Source organism: Tachysurus fulvidraco, chromosome 26, assembly GCF_022655615.1.
Source record: "Tachysurus fulvidraco isolate hzauxx_2018 chromosome 26, HZAU_PFXX_2.0, whole genome shotgun sequence".
Lineage (NCBI taxonomy): Eukaryota > Metazoa > Chordata > Actinopteri > Siluriformes > Bagridae > Tachysurus > Tachysurus fulvidraco.
This window is the reverse complement of record NC_062543.1, coordinates 15,248,537-15,272,173: the sequence shown is the minus strand read 5'-3', so window position 1 is coordinate 15,272,173 and position 23,637 is coordinate 15,248,537. Positions and strand designations below refer to the sequence as shown.

Here is a 23,637-nt window from a genome sequence, read left to right as displayed (position 1 = left end):
GGAGTGTCTCAACTACCTCAGTGACCTCAGCTTGGGGGATCGACGAGTCCACAACCGAGCCCTCGGCCTCTGCTTCCTCAGTGGAAGACATGTCGGTGTGGTTGAGGAGATCCTCAGAGTACTCCTTCCACCGTCCGAGAATGTCCCCAGTCGAAGTCAGCAGATTCCCACTCCCACTGTAAACAGTGTGGGCAGGGCACTGCTTACCCCTCCTGAGGCGCCGGACGATTTGCCAGAATTCCTCCCAGACCCGAGTTTTCACCTCCGCAACCACCCGGGCTGAAGCTTGCTTGGCCCTCCAGTCTTTATTTCATGGTGGAAAACACACACACACACACACACACACACACACACACACACACACACACACACACACACACACACACACACACATCAGATCTCCATAGAGATGACCTTCTGATCTCTCTGTCCTCCATTCCAGACTCTACACTGTCCATTCAAACCATTAATTTCATAATTTGTATTAAATTCACCTCAGTGTATAATTCCTTATATCTTGTATAGAGACAAAGTTTACTCAGATGTTCTTCTCAGGAAACAGTAAAGCCTCGAGAGATTTGAACAGTATAAAGCTGGGTGGATGTTAAGATACTGAGATATTAGATGTAATTAAATATCTGATGGTTGGAGACAGTGACAGTATTTCAGTATAATCTGGAGTCAGATATTCATGTAGAAAAAGGACGTCCAGAAGAACTTTCATCCTTCTCCCAGTCCAGATAATACACTGAACTGTATGGTCCTGTCAGTCTCTATAGTTTAACACTGACTCATCGTACATCATGGACGGAGAAACACACTCAGGAAACCCCTGCTGCTCCTCACGCTGACATCTTAGATTCATGTAAATGATGAACTTCTTCTGTGAAATGTAGAGGAACACGTTCTGCATGTTACTGACTGATTTCATCAACAGAAACCGTGTCATTGTAACGATCACTTTGAGATCAGATCATGAATAAAGAGTGTTTATAAGAAGAAGACGGTGTGTGTCAGAGTGTTGATGGTGTGTTAATAATAACAGTGAGGTGAGTGTTCAGTATGTAGTACATCACTGTGGAGAGCTTCAGCTGTGGTGTGTGATGTTGAGTGTCTCCTCCCTCTGCCCCTCCTCCTGTCTCTCTTATAGCACGTCCCTGCAGTCTCTCATTTATTTGCTCGTCACACCGCTCATCTCTTTACTCAGCACCAGAGTCCCATCACACATGGACACCATGCTGCCAGCGCTCTGTTCTCTCTTCACTGCTCTCGCATGTAAGATTTCACGACTATGGAGCTCATCAGCATTCGGCCTCCATCTAATGTGAGCATGAAGCCATGTAACATGTGTGCTGTTTTTATTCCAGGTGTCAGTGGTGTGACTGTGGTGACACAGAAGCCTCCTGTTCTCACACTGACTGCAGGACAGACGGCCAACATGGACTGTAACCTGGGGACCGTTAATGGTAGTGCTGCACGCTGGTACAAACAGGTTCCTGGAGGACTTACTCAGTATGTGTTATGGCATTATCATGGCTGGAGCTCTCCTAAATACGGATCTGGTTATTTGTCTCCTAAATTTACATCAACATACTCGTCTAAATCAGATTATAAACTGATAATCAGTAATGTGGAGGTGGGAGACTCAGCAGTGTATTACTGTCACACATATGAAGTCTCTTTTAATGAGCACATAACACAGTGATGTACACCATGACAAAAACCTCCTCACTGCTCACACTCACTTCTGCTTTCACACAACAGCAGAAAGAACAAAAACCTCAACTTCAAATCATTGGAACTGAAGTGGAAACTCACTTAATGTTCACTGAAGACACTTTGAATTCTTCACATTTAAAGATCACAGATACAGTACGACTTTTTATTCCACTTTTATGTAAACAGACACAGACGGTTGATGATTCCATCATGTTCTCAGCTCAGTTGTTTGTCTGTAATGATCTCAGTGTGATCAGGTGATCTACATACGAGAGCTTTCCCACTGATTCCCTCTGATGTTTGTGATTAGTGACATTGCCTGACAGATACCTGATGTGGTCAGAAAGTGGCAGAAAGTAAATCCATGAGATGTTTGAAGTAACTTAATGTTATCTTCTGTAATTCAGACCAAGAGACATTTGTAACAGCAGGATTCCAGGCCACACTGCTTCACTGGGATCTCCACTGACACGCTTAAACACTCAGTCATAATGTTTTCTCTACAATCATTGGACAAATGGATGCAGTGGATTTCTAAGATGTGGCAGTAATTTGGACCAGAACTGTTCTGAACCGTGGCATCAGGAATGTGGGTCAAAGAGAATCTCAGGATTATTTGGTCATTTTATTATAAAATAAAAAATATTATCAGAAAATGAATTTATGTTTTATTTCATTGTGGAAAACACACACACACACACACACACACACACACACACACACACACACACACACACACACACACACACACACACACACATATCTACAGATCAGCTCCATCTGGTCTGATCAACTCCCAGCATCATGATCATCTTCATCTCACCTTTACAGCTCAGTTAGGACCCTGGGATTGATTTGTTCAGGTTGTGGACTAAGAGGATGGTGTTCTTCTCATTTATTAATCTGGCCAAAGACTTCAATTGATGCTCAAGAGGTCTGAAAATTCACCATCTGATCAGTGAGATATTCTAACATCAGATCTCCATAGAGACGACCTTCTGATCTCTCTGTCCTCCATTCCAGACTCTACACTGTCCATTCATTCCATTAATTTCATAATTTGTATTAAATTCACCTCAGTGTATAATTCTTTATATCTCGTATAGAAACAAAGTTTACTCAGATGTTCTTCTCAGGAAACAGTAAAGCCTCGAGGGATTTGAACAGTATAAAGCTGGGTAGATGTTAAGATACTGAGATATTAGAGGTAATTAAATATCTGATGGTTTAATCAGTGACAGTAATTCAGTATAATCTGGAGTCAGATAATCATGTAATAAAGGACCTCCAGAAGAACTTTCATCCTTCTCCCAGTCCAGATAATACACTGAACTGTATGGTCCTGTCAGTCTCTATAGTTTAACACTGACTCATCGTACATCACGGACGGAGAAACACACTCAGGAAACACCTGCTGCTCCTCACGCTGACATCTTAGATTCATGTAAATGATGAACTTCTTCTCTGAAATGTAGAGGAACACGTTCTGCATGTTACTGACTGATTTCATCAACAGAAACTGTGTCATTGTAACGATCACTTTGAGATCAGATCATGAACAAAGAGTGTTTATAAGAAGAAGATGGTGTGTGTCAGAGTGTTGATGGTGTGTTAATAATAACAGTGAGGTGAGTGTTCAGTATGTAGTACATCACTGTGGAGAGCTTCAGCTGTGGTGTGTGATGTTGAGTGTCTCCTCCCTCTGCCCCTCCTCCTGTCTCTCTTATAGCACGTCCCTGCAGTCTCTCCTTTATCTGCTCGTCACCCCACTCATCCTTCACTCAGAACGAGAGTCCCATCACACACGGACACCATGCTGCCAGCGCTCTGCTCTCTCTTCACTGCTCTCGCATGTAAGATTTCACAACTCTGGAGCTCATCAGCATTCGGCCTCCATCTAATGTGAGCATGAAGCCATGTAACATGTGTGCTGTTTTTATTCCAGGTGTCAGTGGTGTGATTGTGGTGACACAGAAGCCTCCTGTTCTCACACTGACTGCAGGACAGACGGCCAACATGGACTGTAACCTGGGGACTGTCACTGATCATTCTTCACGCTGGTACAAACAGGTTCCTGGAGGAGTTCCTCAGCATGTAATAAGGCATTATCATGGCTGGAGCTCTCCATACTATGGATCTGGTTTCTCGTCTCCTAAATTCACATCAACATACTCGTCTCAATCAGATTATAAGCTGATAATCAGTAATGTGGAGGTGGGAGACTCAGCAGTGTATTACTGTCACACATGGGACAGCTCTGCTAGTGAGCACGTATCACAGTGATGTACACCATGACAAAAACCTCCTCACTGCTCACACTCACTTCTGCTTTCACACAACACCAGAAAGAACAAAAACCTCAACTTCAAATCATTGGAACTGAAGTGGAAACTCACTTAATGTTCACTGAAGACACTTTGAATCCTTCACATGTAAAGATCACAGTTACGGTACGACTTTTTATTCCATTTATTCCACACAGTTACTGTTATTGTGTAAGACACAACATTACTGCAACAGTTAAACACAAGTATTCTGACCCTTCAGTTTTAGTTTTGATTCAATTTAAGATGGAACAAATGCACATTTTGACCATCAGTCTTCATATCATAACCCAAAACCACAAGTTCTAGCTTTAATGTTGTGGCCTTGATGAATAGTGGAACATTACATGAACTCTGGAGCAGGTTTTCTTTAAGGACTTCTCTGTATTGTCTGTATTCATTCTCTCTCCCAGTTCTTGCCCCTGAGAAACCTTCCCACAGCATGATGCTGCCACCACCATGCTTCATCATAGCAATAGTACTAGCCAGTAGATGTTCTTGATCTGGTTTACATAGATGTGGTACTTGGGAGTTCAGCCTAGAGTTCAGTTTTGTCTCATCAGATCAGAGAATGTTGTTTGTCATGTTCTCAGAGACTTTTAAGTGCCTGTCGAATGGCTTTAACTCAGGAGTGGTTTCTGTCTAGCCACACAACCCTACAGACCTGATAGATGAAGTTCATCTGAGATGGTTTTACCTCCAGCAGGTTCTGTCCTCTCTGTGGAGGACTTCTAAAGCTCTAATTGGCGTGTTCACTGGGGTTTTAGTCACCTCCCTGACCAAGGCCCTCCTAGCAATAGTTACCGGATTTGGTCAGACATTCAGCTGGAAGAAGAGACCTGGTAGATCCGAACTTCTTCCATTTCGCAATGATGTCAGATAACGATGTCCACGAAGTGTCCCAGTAAAGATGTGACCATGTGCCCTAATCCTCCTAACAGGACGTGTGAACAGAACGGTGTATAACAGAGACGTGTGATTCACTGCCACTGAAACGGGACCTTAAAGGAGTGTGTGCTGATGGTAGACAGTAGAAGTGAGAGCTGAAGTCTGGAGGACGTTTCAGTTCTTCTGCTTTCACTTCTGTATCTGAGGAGGTTTTTGTACGGGTGAGGACACTGAATGAATCACTGTGGTATTCGGCCAAGGAACAAAGCTGATCGTCAGCGGTAAGTAAAACTTCTCGCCTCTTTTTTCCTACTCTAGACTTCTACACTGCTTCAGATTCACACTTTTATTTCTTTTCCCGGTTTGAGAAATTTATTCCGACACGTTTCATACGTCTTTTATTGTTTGTTTCAGACAATTTTCAATTTTCTGTACTTTAACATGTGAGCCAGAGAAATGTTCAGTTATTTTCTCGGCTTGTAATTAGTTAGAAATGTATTTCTATTATTAAATGTTAATTCAGATCTCTCATATGGAATCTGTCTCAACACAAAGTATAAATCTGTTCTAGTTCTTCATTTTGTTCCTGATCTTCTGCCACACAGACAGATTTATGGCTTCATTGTGAACGGAAGCATTTCTTTACAAATGTCTTAGATTCCTGTGTGCACATTAGATTTGTGTTGTTTTGTGTAATGATTATCTCCCTCTGTGTGTGGAATCAGACGCTGCTCTCCCGTCTCCTGTTCTGAAGCTTCTCCCTCCGTCCACTGAAGAGCTGAAGACTAAAAAAGCCACTCTAGTGTGTTTGGCCAGCGACATGTCTGTCGGTTTCGCTGATGTGAGTTGGCTCGTGGACGGGAACTCGGTCACCAGTGGAGTCGTCACCGGCTCTGCACAGCAGCAGGACAATAAGAAGTTCACACTAAGCAGCTATTTGACCATCGACAGCTGCGAGTGGGACAACGACAAAATCATAACGTGTGAAGTGTCTGCTGGAGGAAAAGCCGCATCGGTGAAGATTAACAAGTCTGAATGCAGTGAATGAACCAGATTATTGCTTTATACATATATAAATGTTTCAGCAATGTTTTTTAGATGTTCTAGCTGAATGTGTAGAAAAATAAAGGATATAAACTCCTGCATGTAATCAAAATAGAAGCGGAATTAAAGTGCAGTCCTGAAAAAGAAAACTGTGTCTCTGTGTCCTTCATGGAACTTTTAGAAAGTTTATCATCTTAACCTTTGGAGCAGAAACAGTAACATGGTGGTGGAAAATGTTTCTTTACCTCAGAATGACAAGATGTGGTTAAATGTGTTTCTGTTCATCATAGCAACTATTTTATTTCTACAACTAATCACTTAACTACATCTAGTGGTACATATAAGTAACACACACACACACACACACACACACACACACACACACACACACACACAAACACACACACTTCATGGATGAAGGAACACTCAGGAAACACCTGCTGTTCTGCAGTGTGTAATTTTAGCTCTTTGGAAATAAAGAGTTTCTAATGAGGTTAATAATTCAAACAAATAAGAAAGAATTGAATACAAGACCTATTAGTATTAATTATAGACATTTAAAATGTTAAGCCATTAGTTTGTGATAGATAGATAGATAGATAGATAGATAGATAGATAGATAGATAGATAGATAGATAGATAGATAGATAGATAGATAGATAGATAGATAGATAGATAGATAGATAGATAGATTAGAGTCTAAACTTTAACAGTATTTTATGGTATTATGTAAAATTTGGAAATCTTAAAGAAAGGAACTAACGAGGTTGTTAGTGGAAGATGACTAGCTATAAAATGTAAATAGCTAGCTAGCATAGTTTGCTACCTTGATTGTGTGACAATCATGTCCCTCGCTCCCTGTGGAGCTACATTGGAAACAGTGAGGTGTTAGAACGAGCTCATTAACACTAACCTGTGATGTGCAGCTGCACCACTGTCAGAGCCGCTGCTATAGAAAACTGATCCACACCATCTGACCAATCAGAATGCAGAACTGAACAGCACTGAGGTGGAAATACGTTTCATCGGCGTGTGTTTAATAGATAGTTCTTACATACAGTACATTACATTATTAGGTAGCAAAACGTATTCTTATTTATTCCTGTTATTTTTATATAGTATATATATGTAATATATTATAGATTACAGAAAGATTTGCAGTGATACGAGTGAATCTGTACTCGTCAATCTGAAATTTGCACACTGTATAGTTTATGGCTTTAGTTATTCAGATGACATCTTCAGCACAGATGCTTTTAATAAATCATGGGGTTGAGATGAGAGCAGCTGTACATCCCACTCGTCTGATTGGCTGAAAGCAGCTCCAGGTCCCGCCTCTGAGGCTTTATGAAAGCATCCTCTGCTCTGTTCATCACTCTGCTGATCACACTGACATCATGCTGCTCTCCGTCTGCACTCTGCTCTCTGCTCTGGCGTGTAAGATTCCTGCTGCTGCTTTCCTCTTCAACTGATACCTTTTTATTATTTATAATTCTCTTTTAAATGATAATGACACTCAGTGTTGCTTTATGTTGCAGTGGTCAGTTCACACAAAGCTGTGACACAAAAGCCTTCGGTTATAACAGCAGATGTGGGTAAAACTGTCACTATGGACTGTAACATCGCAAAGGATGAAGGTTACTATGTCAGCTGGTATAAACAGATTCCACAAGAAGCTCCAGAGTTTGTGTTGAGATTTTATCATTCTCTCGGCTCTCCTGATAAATATGGAGACAATTTTTCATCCACACGCTTCACATCTAAAGCCACGACAAATATTGATTATCAGTTAATAATCAGTAATGTGGAGGTGGGAGACTCAGCAGTGTATTACTGTCAGACATGGGACAACTCTGCTAGTGAGAACGTATCACAGTGATGTACACCATGACAAAAACCTCCTCACTGCTCACACTCACTTCTGCTTTCACACAACAGCAGAAAGAACAAAAACCTCAACTTCAAATCATTGGAACTGAAGTGGAAACTCACTTAATGTTCACTGAAGATACTTTGAATTCTTCACATTTAAAGATCACAGATACGGTACGACTTTTTATTCCACTTTTATGTAAACAGACACAGATGGTTGATGATTCCATCATGTTCTCAGCTCAGTTGTTTGTCTGTAATGATCTCAGTGTGATCAGGTGATCTACATACGAGAGCTTTCCCACTGATTCCCTCTGATGTTTGTGATTAGTGACATTGCCTGACAGATACCTGATGTGGTCAGAAAGTGGCAGAAAGTAAATCCATGAGATGTTTGAAGTAACTTAAAGTTATCTTCTGTAATTCAGACCAAGAGACATTTGTAACAGCAGGATTCCAGGCCACACTGCTTCACTGGGATCTCCACTGAAACGCTTAAACACTCAGTCATAATGTTTTCTCTACAATCTTTGGACAAATGGATGCAGTGGATTTGGACCAGAACTGTTCTGAACCGTGGCATCAGGAATGTGAAATACCTCGTTACTGTACTTAAGTAAATTTTTCTGGTATCAGTACTGTACTCCACTATTTATTTTTCGGACATTTTACTCATTACATTTTTACACAAATATCTGTACTTTTTACTTCTTACATTTTCAAAACGGACTCGTTACGTTTAGTATTATTCCTTCTCATTGGGCGCTGTTTCCAGCCTATCATCCTATCATTGTGCGGCTTTTTCCCCATGTGACTGGTGTACTGTATTATTTACTGGCTATCAGACATAGACTAAGGATAGCGGAGCTAACAATGAGTGTTTAATTTAATTAACATTAATTTTGTCATTTGTAAAACATCACAATAATTTTGAGTTGTTTTCAAGGACAGAGCTGGAATCTCCCTACAGTTTGGGACATGGCCTTGGTGATACACTTGGTATACATTATATTTCCAAAAGTATTGTGTCACCTGACCTTTCCTGCTATATGTGGTTGTTTTCTGATCTCATCCCTACTGAACACCTTTGGGATGAATGTGAACGCTGACTCCACCCTACCTCACCTACATCAGTGCCTGCCTTTCATAACACTCTTGTGGCTGATGAACACAAATATTCATCAGCACACTCCAAAATTATATATATAAAACATGACATCCAGTTACCACCATGACACTAAACAGGTAGTAGTAACAGTGACTTTTTACTTAAGTACATGTCAGAGCCCATACTTCTTTACTTTAACTTGAGTAAAAGAGTGTAGTCACTACTTCTACTTTTACTGGAGTCTTTTAAAAACTGAGTATCGGTACTTCCCAGTAAAGGATGTGTGTACTTTTGCCACCTCTGGACATTACAGATCAGCTCCATTTTGTCTGATAAACTGGAAGATGATCACCATCATACACATAAATAAAACCAGTGTAGTTTTGTCACAGCGTTCTATGTCCAATCCTCGCCATTCTCCTGGTGGTAACTGTGTGATAAACCTAAAAGTCCTTAAAGTCCTTTCTTTAATACATTCTTCTGTAATATTCCCAAATTTTCCATGCTTAAAATCCTTTCAAACAATTTTTCAAATCCTTTCATATACTTGCGATTATTTACTTGAAGATGTTCTCTGAGGAGGTGATGAACTGATTGCAACAGCACTGTGATACCTCAGGAACAATGTTGTCAAGAAGACCTTATACATTCCTGTTACACTCTCTGTAACACTGTTCATCTGGGTCTGGAGACCATGCTGTAAGGTTCACCAAGACTGGAACATGGATCTATTGTAGATAAACACTTTGGGACAGCGTTGCGCACTATTGTATCTTTAATGCAGTCATGAGAGCTGCCATACTAGTCCATCCCCACATCTTTAACTCTTTTTGATCTGAAAAACACTTGAAAACATAATGAATTTATTACCCCCCCCCCCCATTTTTTAAACACCACAAACAAACAAAAATATTATAAATGCATACAACATAAACTTGCCTATTTACATGCCTCCTATGACTGCCATCAGCTTTTTATGACATTAATGGATCTATGTGGAATGATCTCTTACCAGGTTGTTGGGTTTTAGTTTTGTGGCAGAGCTTGTGACGTGAATCTCTGCCTAGTCTCTCCCAGTGAGCAGACCATGCATCCTCATTTTGGTAATTCTTTACCACAATATCATCACTACTTTCAAAATTGTGATGCAAATGGTGCACATTCTGACCAGAATGCATTTTGCTTTTCTGACTTAGCCAAATTTGCTGAGTGGCTTGGTGAAAAACAACAGGCAAGGAGTTGCACAGATTCTTGAGCTCCTTTCTCAGTCTGTTTACTGTAGCCTGTAACTGGTTTAAATCTGGGGCCTGATCTCTTAAGGGAAGATTTTCATTCCCTTGAAATATGTCCCTCTTTGCCACATGAATTACACACCAGGGGGGTTATCATGGTTACAAGGGGGTAGTCTTTCCTTTCTATCGCCAGTAGTATAGTTCTCTTTTTTCCATGAAACCTGGCTGGCACTATTCTTATTGAGATTTTTCACACCTACAGTACTGCTGACACAGGATGGGATCTCTTTGTGTTAGCATTGTTGTTGAAAAACTGTGTCATTTTAGCAATAATGTCATTCTAATCAGAGAGATGTGTTACAAACATCGACACAGCAGAACGGGTGAGTGAGTCACATTTGTTAATCAAAGCAGATTTAAAACTGACATCATTCGGTGTGATGTCAGGATTGCCACAGAAAGTTTTAAATGTCTCCAATAATCGCTCTGAAAATGCCCTGGGATGCTCCCCTGTCCTCATGTGCACATTCGATATTTTACCCCAGTCAACGGACATTACACCTAGGACTTCAAGCACTGCCTGTTTCCTCTCTAACTTATTGGCAGTTCTAGTTTTGACTTTCTGATTTAACGTTCCAGACAAAGTGTCAGGCAAACACACAGTTAACAACCTCCTGTGTGCTGTTTTTATTCCAGGTGTCAGTGGTGTGACTGTGGTGACACAGAAGCCTCCTGTTCTCACACTGACTGCAGGACAGGCGCTCAACATGGACTGTAACCTGGGGACTGTCACGGATAGAGATGCATGGTGGTACAAACAGGTTCCTGGAGGAGTTCCTCAGTATGTGTTAAGACACCATTACGATTCGAGCTCTCCTAAATATGGATCTGGTTTCTCGTCTCCTAAATTTACATCAACATGTTCATCTAAATCAGACTGTAAGGTAATAATCAGTAATGTGGAGGTGGGAGACTCAGCAGTGTATTACTGTCACACATGGGACAGCTCTGTTAAAGAATTTGTATCACAGTGATGTACACCATGACAAAAACCTCCTCACTGCTCACACTCACTTCTGCTTTCACACAACAGCAGAAAGAACAAAAACCTCAACTTCAAATCATTGGAACTGAAGTGGAAACTCACTTAATGTTCAATGAAGACACTTTGAATTCTTCACATGTAAAGATCACAGATATGGTACGACTTTTTATTCCATTTATTCCACAATGTTACTGTTATTGTGTAAGACACAACATTACTGCAACAGTTAAACACAAGTATTCTGACCCTTCAGTTTTACATTTGATTCAATTTAAGAGGAACAAATGCACATTTTGACCATCAGTCTTCATATCATAACCCAAAACCACAAGTTCTAGCTTTAATGTTGTGGCCTTGATGAATAGTGGAACATTATATGAACTCTGGAGCAGGTTTTCTTTAAGGACTTCTCTGTATTTGTCTGTATTCATTCTCTCTCCCAGTTCTTGCCCCTGAGAAACCTTCCCACAACATGATGCTGCCACCACCATGCTTCATCATAGCAATAGTACTAGCCAGTAGATGTTCATGATCTGGTTTACATAGATGTGGTACTTGGGAGTTCAGCCTAGAGTTCAGTTTTGTGTCATCAGATCAGAGAATGTTGTTTGTCCTGTTCTCAGAGACTTTTAATTGCCTGTCATATGGCTTTACCTCAGGAGTGGTTTCTGTCTAGCCACACGACCCTACAGACCTGATAGATGAAGTACTTCTGAGATGGTTTGACCTCCAGCAGGTTCTGTTCTCTCTGTGGAGGACTTCTAAAGCTCTAATTAACATGTTCACTGGGGTTTTAGTCACCACCCTGACCAAGGCCCTTCTAGCAATAGTTACCGAGTTTGGTCAGACATTCAGCTGGAAGAAGAGACCTGGTAGATCCGAACTTCTTCCATTTCACAATGATGTCATATAACGATGTCCAGGAGGTTTCCCAGTAAAGATGTGACCGTGTGCTCTAATCCTCCTAACAGGACGTGTGAACAGAATGGTGTGTAGCATCTAGTACAGGTCCCAAGGCACCCTAAACTTCTGCATCTAATCTTCAATCAACCGATGAGTAACCCAGTTTTACACACACACAACTGGCTCCAGAATGACTGGAGCCTACAAAAAGACCAGATAACCTCATGCCGCTTCTCTGATTGAACTCATAGGGGCCCTCAACCAGAACACACACACACAACACAATGAGACATTCCTTTTACTAATAAAACCCGAAGATAAGATACTCTAAGGTTCTCATTCTTATAACCCTTTTGTAATGTGATTCTTCTTTTAAGGCTTGCCTGACTTAAAATTATTTGCTCCTTACTTCCCTGACAAGGGTGTATTTTATTCATATAAGGATGTATTTAACATCAGTTATACTCTAATTACTGATCATGGCATGTTAATGTATACCTGTTCTAATGCCGTATGCCCCTTTAAGGTCTGATGTCAGAATGTATACGAAGCTATCGTTTTCTTTTTACTTCCCTAATGAAAGTGCATTTTGTTTTGTGTTTCATTTTTGTTTCTTTGCCTTTATAAGAACACAATATCATATTAACATCAGTTACCCTTAGATTACTGATCTGTGTATGTAATGTACCGCTGCCTTTATACCGTCATTACCCTTCATGTTTAGTATCCAAATGACCACAAAATTATCGGTTACTCGTTTTTCAAACAATGGTGTATTTTATTTGAGCACGAAAGGTGCCATACCATCTTAATACACCTTGGATAAAACTTTAAAGTCATCTAAAAGTTTGATAGCTAAACCACGCCCACAGACACCTGAAACAAAGGAAGTTTTTCCTTCCAAAATCTTGGCCGTAGTATTGGTCATCTCCCCAAAGATGGGTGGAGTTCACGACCTTTAAATTGTCACAAACACCACCAATCCATGGTCAGAACGACAATTATTCTGATCTTCAGGAGAACTTGGAAGAACGTCTGACCCCACCCTAACTGACTTTTCAGAGATTTCTCTGTTGCATCCGCACTCTTGTGCAGTAAGCCAATGCAAGTAACCGTTTCCTTTACCAACCAATTTAGATGCGTATTTTAAGTATGAACCATGTATTGTGTCTTAAGGTGAATTTAAGTTTCCGGTGACGATTTCCCAGGTAGGGTGTGATTAATTTTGAAGTTTAAGCTTGCCATTCCTTTCTTTCCTTTCTCTAATTTCTTCTTTCGAGTCTCTTCCTCCCTTTCCCCAATTTTAATTTCTTTTATTTTCATCTTTGTTTTCCCTATTTCTTTTGTTTGTTTGTGTAGTTAGATTTATGTTGTGTTTGTCTCATTCATTAAATGCCATATTTTTGTGCCACAAGTGATTGTCTCTGAGTATCGCTCACAAATTTAAGGTACCTGCAACATCTGGTCTGAACTACATGCTCTATTAAGTTAATTTAATTTAAATTACGGTATACAGTAAAAGGGAAGTGAATCTTTCTTGGCCTTCTCCTTCATAGAATTAATAAAGATCACACGGTCTGTTCAGTGGACGAACAGACCAAATAATTGTAACGGTAATTCCATTACCGTCAATTTCAACTTATGTTAAAATATTTAGGAGTCATTATAACATGTTATAATGACTCATAAATATTTACCTTGTTTCGCGAGCCAAAATCGCTACAGTGTATAACAGAGACGTGTGATTCACTGCCACTGGAACGGGACCTTAAAGGAGTGTGTGCTGATGGTAGACAGTAGAAGTGAGAGCTGAAGTCTGGAGGACGTTTCAGTTCTTCTGCTTTCACTTCTGTATCTGAGGAGGTTTTTGTACGGGTGAGGACACTGAATGAATCACTGTGGTATTCGGCCAAGGAACAAAGCTGATCGTCAGCGGTAAGTAAAACTTCTCACCTCTTTTTTCCTACTCTAGACTTCTACACTGCTTCAGATTCACACTTTTATTTCTTTTCCCGGTTTGAGAAATTTATTCCGACACGTTTCATACGTCTTTTATTGTTCGTTTCAGACAATTTTCAATATTCTGTACTTTTAACATGTGAGCCAGAGAAATGTTCAGTTACTTTCTCAGGTTGAAATTCATTTGAAATGTATTTCTATTATTAAATGTTAATTCAGATCTCTCATATGGAATCTGTCTCAACACAAAGTATAAATCTGTTCTAGTTCTTCATTTTGTTCCTGATCTTCTGCCACACAGACAGATTTACGGCTTCATTGTGAACGGAAGCATTTCTATAAAGATGTCTTAGATTCCTGTGTGCACATTGGACTTGTGTTGTTTTGTGTAATGATTATCTCCCTCTGTGTGTGGAATCAGACGCTGCTCTCCCGTCTCCTGTTCTGAAGGTTCTCCCTCCGTCCACTGAAGAGCTGAAGACTAAAAAAGCCACTCTAGTGTGTTTGGCCAGCGACATGTCTGTCGGTTTCGCTGACGTGAGTTGGCTCGTGGACGGGAACTCGGTCACCAGTGGAGTCGTCACCGGCTCTGCACAGCAGCAGGACAATAAGAAGTTCACACTGAGCAGCTATTTGACCATCGACAGCTCCGAGTGGGACAACGACAAAGTCATAACGTGTGAAGCGTCTGCTGGAGGAAAAGCCGCATCGGTGAAGATTAACAAGTCCAAATGCAGTGAATGAACCAGATCATGTTTCACTTGTTAATTGTTCAGTCACAAATCCTTCTAACACCCGTAGTTTACACTGTAGAAAATAATTTCTTATTCCTGAGACTGTAATGTCCTGATGATGTCATTGTTTTGCTTTTGTGTTTGAAAAATAGATTGAAGTTTAATAAAGCGCATATCATGAAAAGAAATTCAATTAATCTGTGATTTTCTGAACTAACTTTGCAAAGATCAAATCAACAAAGCACACAAACAGAATTACAGCAGGAGTGGATCAAATTCTATTTAATAAAATTCTACTGGATGGATTTTGTGATTTTTGTCTTTTGATGTTCGTGTCCACAGAAAACGATTCACTGATGACTGTCCAGTTTAATGTGTTAAAGAGAGAACTGAGTTATTTGTTCAGTTGAAGTATAAATGAGAAGCACTGATGAGATGTTCTCTAAGAGACGATTATTCAGAGTCCTAATCAGTGTGAGGACGTTCTCTCTCACTCAGGATGCACCTGCTGGCTCCTGAACTCTAATTTCAGCTCCATGTAAATGATGTGGTTTCTCTCTTTCACTTCCTTATCTGTGTTACATTTTATTCAATTAGCCACATTACATTTAGTTCAATACCATAAACAAAGAGGCAATAAGATAAAGAGGCAAAACCAGATTGGGATGTGAAGAAGAAAGGAAAGTCCAAACCAAGAAACACCTAAAAAAGAAACACTTGAATTTGCAAACTATGTTTATATTCACTCAGAAAAAGAGTGGACTGGATCAGGCAGGGAAGTGGAGAATTCCAGCTTCTAGAAAAGCAGTTGTGAAATTGATGGTATCTTATTTCAGACATTCACCCCTTTGGCTTTGGACCTTCATTTAGATGATTGACCTTGGAAAGAAAAAAGCAGGATTATTTGAACGGAGGTGGTGGAGCCCTGTAATCTATAGAGGTTTGGATCCATCACTGGAACCCAGTTTCTTCCTTCTGGCCTGAGAATCACCAGTCATGCTGATCCTCATGTACCTGATCATTGAGCTCGATTCTCCATTAAAACTTGAGACATTAGAATGTCTACTACAAAAACGAATCAGAGTGCTTTCCTGTTGGAGCTGATGTAACCATTTTATTTAAAATCCTGGAAGACCTGAGAATTCATCTATGGTTTCAAAATTCATCTATGTGAGAAAACCCACAGTACATCTGAAGTACCAGATGATAGAAGTAATTAAATGGATGACTGAATGTCTTGATTCTTTGAATGTGTTGAATTATTTGTTGTTGTTTTTTGTAGTTCTTTCTAGCCAACAACTGCTGCCATCTTGTGGCTGTTCATTGACACTTGCCCATGACAGACCTGACAGAGCAGGTTTAAGCATGTTTTAAATATTCAGTACAATGTAACCCTCTCACTGATTAACTGGCTCTGATTTGTCTAGGGAAATAACTTTATACGTGAGAGGCACATCTAAATTTACTAATTTATTAAAAAGGTATGATGTGTACTATCAAAGTTACCCAAACTGCTGTATTTAACCTCGGGCTTCAGACTTCAGTGTTTCTTTAATTGTTCTCTTCTATCACTCAGACCACCTAATAATAAATAGTAACAGTAAATAATAATAATAATAATAATAATAATAATAATAATAATAATAATAATAATAATAATAATATCACCTAATAGTAAAAAGCATTCGTACAACACAATAACATAAATCTCAGAAATGTTACAGGCCTTTCACCAACCTCTTTCATTAAAGAAGCAATCACAGGAGATTGTAATGTAGAAACAATAAACAAACATTTATTCTCTCCAACAAGTGTAAATAAAACAAACCAAATCCCCACAAATGTAAAATGTTACCCAGCTGGGATTTAAATGTTTCGTTGGTGCACTTAGTTGGAGCTCAGGTGAAACGTATGAACACCTTATACTGTAGTACTCACGTAATCCAACTGAACAGGGAAACTCAAAAGAGAAGCACCCCACCATCCATCGATGTAAACGAAGCCAAGATGCAGTAGAAGTCTCCACGTGGCCTCCGGTCTCTACTGCCGAATTTCGTAGCCTTAGTTTCTCCGGTGCTCACACACTGTACACGACCATTCGCATTGCAAACCGTTAAGCACTCAGATGAAAAGAACTTGCAATATCCTTTTGTCTGTCACGGGAACGCACGCACGCGGGAACGCGGGAACGCGGGAACGCACACCATGCGCTCCTCACATAGAGTTCATTCCAGTTTATTTTTGTTCAGCAGTCTCTTATCTGCTAGGTGTCCTTGTATGTCGTCTGCAAACTCGGTTGTTAGGTTTCTTTTTTTTTCTTTTCAATGCCACAGTATTTTTTTTCCCCCGAACAGCCGATGTGCACACGTTTGTCGGTCACCTCGTGTCCTCCGACCCAACTCATTCACTTCACAACGTTTTTTTTTCCGCTCCGCCCCCTGACCTCCAGAGATCAGTGAGAAACCCACCTCATTGGTCAATACAAAACTTTTTTTTTATAACAGTATTTCCATTACTTATTTCTTTTCTGTTTGAAAGTAATAATTTTTTACCGATTTAGTGCAAAATAAAACACAAACTAAATGATTATTAGGCCCTTATTTTAGCAGGGCTCTACAACAAAATAAGTCATATGACTGAACTGAGTAGCTGAACTTTGACCCCTGATTATCAGTAAGACTTTAAATTGGGGAGAACCCAAATTCTACACTGACACTAAGTCTTTTTGTAAATGTCACACCCATCCTCTTATCTAAACCAATAACATGATCCAATCTGTCCTGAGTACTAGCGTTAAAGTATCTTACAGCATGTTACGCCATGTAGCTTGTCAAGTTTAGTCAAAGACTACGTTGTTTACATACAGCCACAAAAAAACAAGTGAAATCCATAATGTATCAATAGAAACTATAACGTTTAGACAGTAATTATACAAGAACAGAGTTCCTGAGGTGTCCTGACTACATGATATCACTCTTACATTCCTGGGCAGATCTACAATAATTGAAAAACATAAAGCAAAGTCCTCAGAAAATAGATCTTGTTAAGAAGATAATGCATGATGGTCAGATGGTATACTAATATTTTATATTATCGTTTCTAAAGTAACAGCTAAGTTACAAGGCCTGATACGGTGGACACGCCGTGTATTATAAGGTTTTATAATAAAAAGATAACCGGATATCTAAGAAAAAGTCATTGTTATGGTGAGGTTTTTCTGTAAGGAGTCTGCAGTGTCAGCGCTTTGTAACAGATCAAGCTGAACATTCAGTTATTAGGATCTGAAGTTTTTTATCTATGTTAACACGATTGCAAGGCATAAGAACTGTCTGAAACCAGAGGTATCGTGCATTGATCATGTTTAGAGACAAATTTCCTAGTGTTCATCTAGCGGAGAACTTCAGCTTTGTTACTGAACACCAGTTCCATCACCAAGAAAACCAAGCAGCATCTCTACTTCTTACAAAGGCACATCTCCCTCCCCCCATCCTGAATATGTTTTACAGAGGGACCATTGACAGCATTCTGAGCAGCTGCATCACTGTTGAAATGACAATGAAAGCTTCTTGACTTGTTTTAACTTGATCTGATGGTTGGAGTCAGTGTCAGTAATTCAGTATAATCTGGAGTCAGATATTCATGTAATAAAGGACCTCCAGAAGAGCTTTCATCCTTCTCCCAGTCCAGATAATACACTGAACTGTATGGTCCTGTCAGTCTCTATAGTTTAACACTGACTCATCGTACATCACGGACGGAGAAACACACTCAGGAAACACCTGCTGCTCCTTACACTGACATCTTAGATTCATGTAAATGATGAACTTCTTCTCTGAAATGTAGAGGAACACATTCTGCATGTTACTGACTGATTTCATCAACAGAAACTGTGTCATTGTAACGATCCCCTTGATATCAGATCATGAATAAAGAGTGTTTATAAGAAGAAGACGGTGTGTGTCAGATTGTTGATGGTGTGTTAATAATAACAGTGAGGTGAGTGTTCAGTATGTAGTACATCACTGTGGAGAGCTTCAGCTGTGGTGTGTGATGTTGAGCGTCTCCTCCCTCTGGCCCTCCTCCTGTCTCTCTTATAGCACGTCCCTGCAGTCTCTCCTTTATCTGCTCGTCACGCCGCTCATCTCTTCACTCAGCACCAGAGTCCCATCACACACGGACACCATGCTGCCAGCGCTCTGCTCTCTCTTCTCTGCTCTCGCATGTAAGATTTCACAACTCTGGAGCTCATCAGCATTCGGCCTCCATCTAATGTGAGCATGAAGCCATGTAACATGTGTGCTGTTTTTATTCCAGGTGTCAGTGGTGTGACTGTGGTGACACAGAAGCCTCCTGTTCTCATACTGACTGCAGGACAGACGGCCAACATGGACTGTAACCTGGGGACTGTCACTAATGATGCTGCACGCTGGTACAAACAGGTTCCTGGAGGAGTTCCTCAGTATGTGTTAACGCATTATCATCCCTGGAGCTCTCCTGGATATGGATCTGGTTTCTCGTCTCCTAAATTCACATCAACATACTCGTCTAAATCAGATTATGAACTGATAATCAGTAATGTGGAGGTGGGAGACTCAGCAGTGTATTACTGTAAGACATATGACGGCTCTGCTAGTGAATACGTATCACAGTGATGTTCACCATGACAAAAACCTCCTCACTGCTCACACTCACTTCTGCTTTCACACAACAGCAGAAAGAACAAAAACCTCAACTTCAAATCATTGGAACTGAAGTGGAAACTCACTTAATGTTCACTGAAGACACTTTGAATTCTTCACATTTAAAGATCACAGATTCGGTACGACTTTTTATTCCATTTATTTCACACTGTTACTGTTACAACATTCAAGACACAACATACAAGACACAACATTACTGCAACAGTTAAACACAAGTATTCTGACCCTTCAGTTTTAGTTTTGATTCAATTTAAGATGGAACAAATGCACATTTTGACCATCAGTCTTCATATCATAACCCAAAACCACAAGTTCTAGCTTTAATGTTGTGGCCTTGATGAATAGTGGAACATTACATGAACTCTGGAGCAGGTTTTCTTTAAGCACTTCTCTGTATTCATTCTCTGTCACACAGCATGATGCTGCCACCAGAGCCGGATTAACGGAAAGGCAAACTAGGCATGTGCATGTATATATATATATATATATATATATATATATATATATATATATATATATATATATATATAATAAATAATGAAATAACTGGTAGATTGGACATTTGTACAATACAAATGTCCAATCTACAAGTTATTTCATCACTTATTAATTAAATAAAAATAGTGATGATGTTTATTTAAACCATAGACTGTATTTATCTAGAGGCACCAAACAGTTAAGTCCGAGGAGACGTCAGCGGTGGTCAGACTTCAGAGCGGGACAACAAATATAGCAGGCAGGTGTGTTTTGAGTAGTAGGCTGACTTTGAAGATGCTTTCGGGTGCGGCAAAACGTAAAAAGAAAAAAAATGAAGAAGAACAAAAGAAGAGACAGCGGGGGGCTTTGCAAAAGTTTCTGTCGGGCAGCCGTCTGACAGCTGTGAACGCGGTGCAAGATGCGGCGGGAAATGCGACGGAAGACGCGGTGGAAGATGCGGCAGAAGACACTGTGGCGCCCGTGTAATGACGTATAAATAATGAATATCAAAAAATAGTCTGACTTAATAGATAGACTGTTTAATATACAACATAACCAATTTGTAACTAAAGACTGGGCTATGTAAAATGTGAATTAACTTTTATTAGTAACTTTGGTAAGTTTCAGATTTCAATTCATAAATAACATCAATGGAGGGGGGCCCAAAAATGCAGCCTGCCTAGTATAGTCCATTTATTTAATCCGGCTCTGGCTGCCACCACCATGCTTCATCATAGCAATAGTACTAGCCAGTTGATGTTCATGATCTGGTTTACATAGATGTGGTACTTGGGAGTTCAGCCTAGAGTTCAGTTTTGTCTCATCAGATCAGAGAATGTAGTCTGTCATGTTCTCAGAGACTTTTAAGTGCCTGTCATATGGCTTTAACTCAGGAGTGGTTTCTGTCTAGCCACACGACCCTACAGACCTGATAGATGAAGTACATTTGAGATGGTTTGACCTCCAGCAGGTTCTGTTCTCTCTGTGGAAGACTTCTAAAGCTCTAATTAGCATGTTCACTGGGGATTTAGTCACCTCCCTGACCAAGGCCCTCCTAGCAATAGTTACCGAGTTTGGTCAGACCAAAACCAAAACCTGACCTCAACCAGAAAGTTTGATAGCTAAACCACGCCCACAGACACCTGAAACAAAGGGAGTTTTTCCCTCTGAAATCTTGGCCGTGGTATTGGCCATCTCTCCAAAGATGGGTGGAGTTCACGACCTTTAAACTGTCACAAACACCACCAATGGTCAGAATTGCGGAACAGCTTGGAGACGACGCCATCTTCCTTCAAAGAAGTTCCAGCAAGCTTCACTTCCAAGAACGACTATTCTAATCTTCAGGAGAACTTGGAAGAACGTCTGACCCCACCCTAACGGATTTTTCAGAGATTTCTCTGTTGCATCCGCACTCTTGTGCAGTAAGCCAATGCAAGTAACCGTTTCCTTTACCAACCAATTTAGATGCGTATTTTAAGTATGAACCTTGTATTATGTCTTGAGGTGAATTTAAGTTTCCGGTGACGATTTCCCAGGTAGGGTGTGATTAATTTTGAAGTTTAAGCTTGCCATTCCTTTCCTTCCTTTCTCTAATTTCTTTTTTCCAGTCTCCTCCTCCCTTTCCCCAGTTTTAATTCCTTTGTGTTATTTTATTTTCATCTTTGTTTCACCTATTTCATTTGTTTGTTTGTGTTGTTAGTTTTATGTTGTGTTTGTCTCCTTCATTAAATGCCACATTTTTGTGCCACAAGTGATTGTCTCTGAGTATCGCTCACAAATTTAAGATACCTGCAACATCTGTTCTGAACTACATGCTCTATTAAGTTAATTTAATTTAAATTACGGTATAAAGTAAAAGGGAAGTGAATCTTTCTTGGCCGGGAGGATACCTCCTTCATAGAATTAATAAAAATCAGACGGTCTGTTCGGTGGAAGAACAGACCAAATAAGTGTAACCTTAATTCCATTACTGTCAATTTCAACTTAGGTTAAAATATTTAGGAGTCATTATAACATGTTATAATAACTGATAAATATTTACCTTGTTTTGCGAGCCAAAATCGCTACAGTGTATAACAGAAACGTGTGATTCACTGCCACTGGAACAGGACCTTAAAGGAGTGTGTGCTGATGGTAGACAGTAGAAGAGAGAGCTGAAGTCTGGAGGACGTTTCAGTTCTTCTGCTTTCACTTCTGTATCTGAGGAGGTTTTTGTACGGGTGAGGACACTGAATGAATCACTGTGGTATTCGGCCAAGGAACAAAGCTGATCGTCAGCGGTAAGTAAAACTTCTCACCTCTTTTTTCCTACTCTAGACTTCTACACTGCTTCAGATTCACACTTTTATGTCTTTTCCCAGTTTGAGAAATTTATTCCAACACGTTTCATACGTCTTTTATTGTTCGTTTCAGACAATTTTCAATATTCTGTACTTTTAACATGTGAGCCAGAGAAATGTCCAGTTATTTTCTCAGGATGTAATTCATTTGAAATGTATTTCTATTATTAAATGTTAATTCAGATCTCTCATATGGAATCTGTCTCAACACAAAGTATAAATCTGTTCTAGTTCTTCATTTTGTTCCTGATCTTCTGCCACACAGACAGATTTATGGCTTCATTGTGAACGGAAGCATTTCTTTACAAATGTCTTACATTCCTGTGTGCACATTAGATTTGTGTTGTTTTGTGTAATGATTATCTCCCTCTGTGTGTGGAATCAGACGCTGCTCTCCCGTCTCCTGTTCTGAAGGTTCTCCCTCCGTCCACTGAAGAGCTGAAGACTAAAAAAGCCACTCTAGTGTGTTTGGCCAGCGACATGTCTGTCGGTTTCGCTGACGTGAGTTGGCTCGTGGACGGGAACTCGGTCACCAGTGGAGTCATCACCGGCTCTGCACAGCAGCAGGACAATAAGAAGTTCACACTGAGCAGCTATTTGACCATCGACAGCTGCGAGTGGGACAACGACAAAGTCATAACGTGTGAAGTGTCTGCTGGAGGAAAAGCCGCATCGGTGCAGATTAACAAGTCCAAATGCAGTGAATGAACCAGATTATTGCTTTATACATATATAAATGTTTCAGCAATGTTTTTTAGATGTTCTAGCTGAATGTGTAGAAAAATAAAGGATATAAACTCCTGCATGTAATCAAAATAGAAGCGGAATTAAAGTGCAGTCCTGAAAAAGAAAACTGTGTCTCTGTGTCCTTCATGGAACTTTTAGAAAGTTTATCATCTTAACCTTTGGAGCAGAAACAGTAACATGGTGGTGGAAAATGTTTAAACTTTACCTCAGAATGACAAGATGTGGTTAAATGTGTTTCCCTTCATCATAGCAACTAATTTATTTCTACAACTAATCGCTTAACTACATCTAGTTGTACATTTCAGTAACACACACACACACACACACACACACACACACACACACACACACACACACACACACACACACACACACACACACACACACACACACACACACACACACACACACTTCATGGATGAAGGAACACTCAGGAAACACCTGCTGGTCTGCAGTGTGTAATTTTAGCTCTATGGAAATAAAGAGTTTCTAATGAGGTTAATAATTCAAACAAATAAGAAAGAAGTGAATACAAGAACTATTAGT

General features: G+C 40.0%; 2 pseudogenes and 1 gene segment (V, D, J or C); all 3 read left to right on the top strand.

Moving 5' to 3' along the window:
- LOC113638281 overlaps positions 1 to 23,197 on the top strand; it is a 31,751-nt pseudogene extending 8,554 nt beyond the window's left edge.
- Positions 182 to 6,124, top strand: LOC125140347 (annotated as a pseudogene).
- LOC125140345 lies at positions 7,253 to 8,573 on the top strand. The segment is given in 2 exon segments: positions 7,253 to 7,412; positions 7,514 to 8,573. Coding segments are annotated over 2 exon segments (381 nt in total).
- Positions 23,198 to 23,637: the final 440 nt, after the last annotated feature.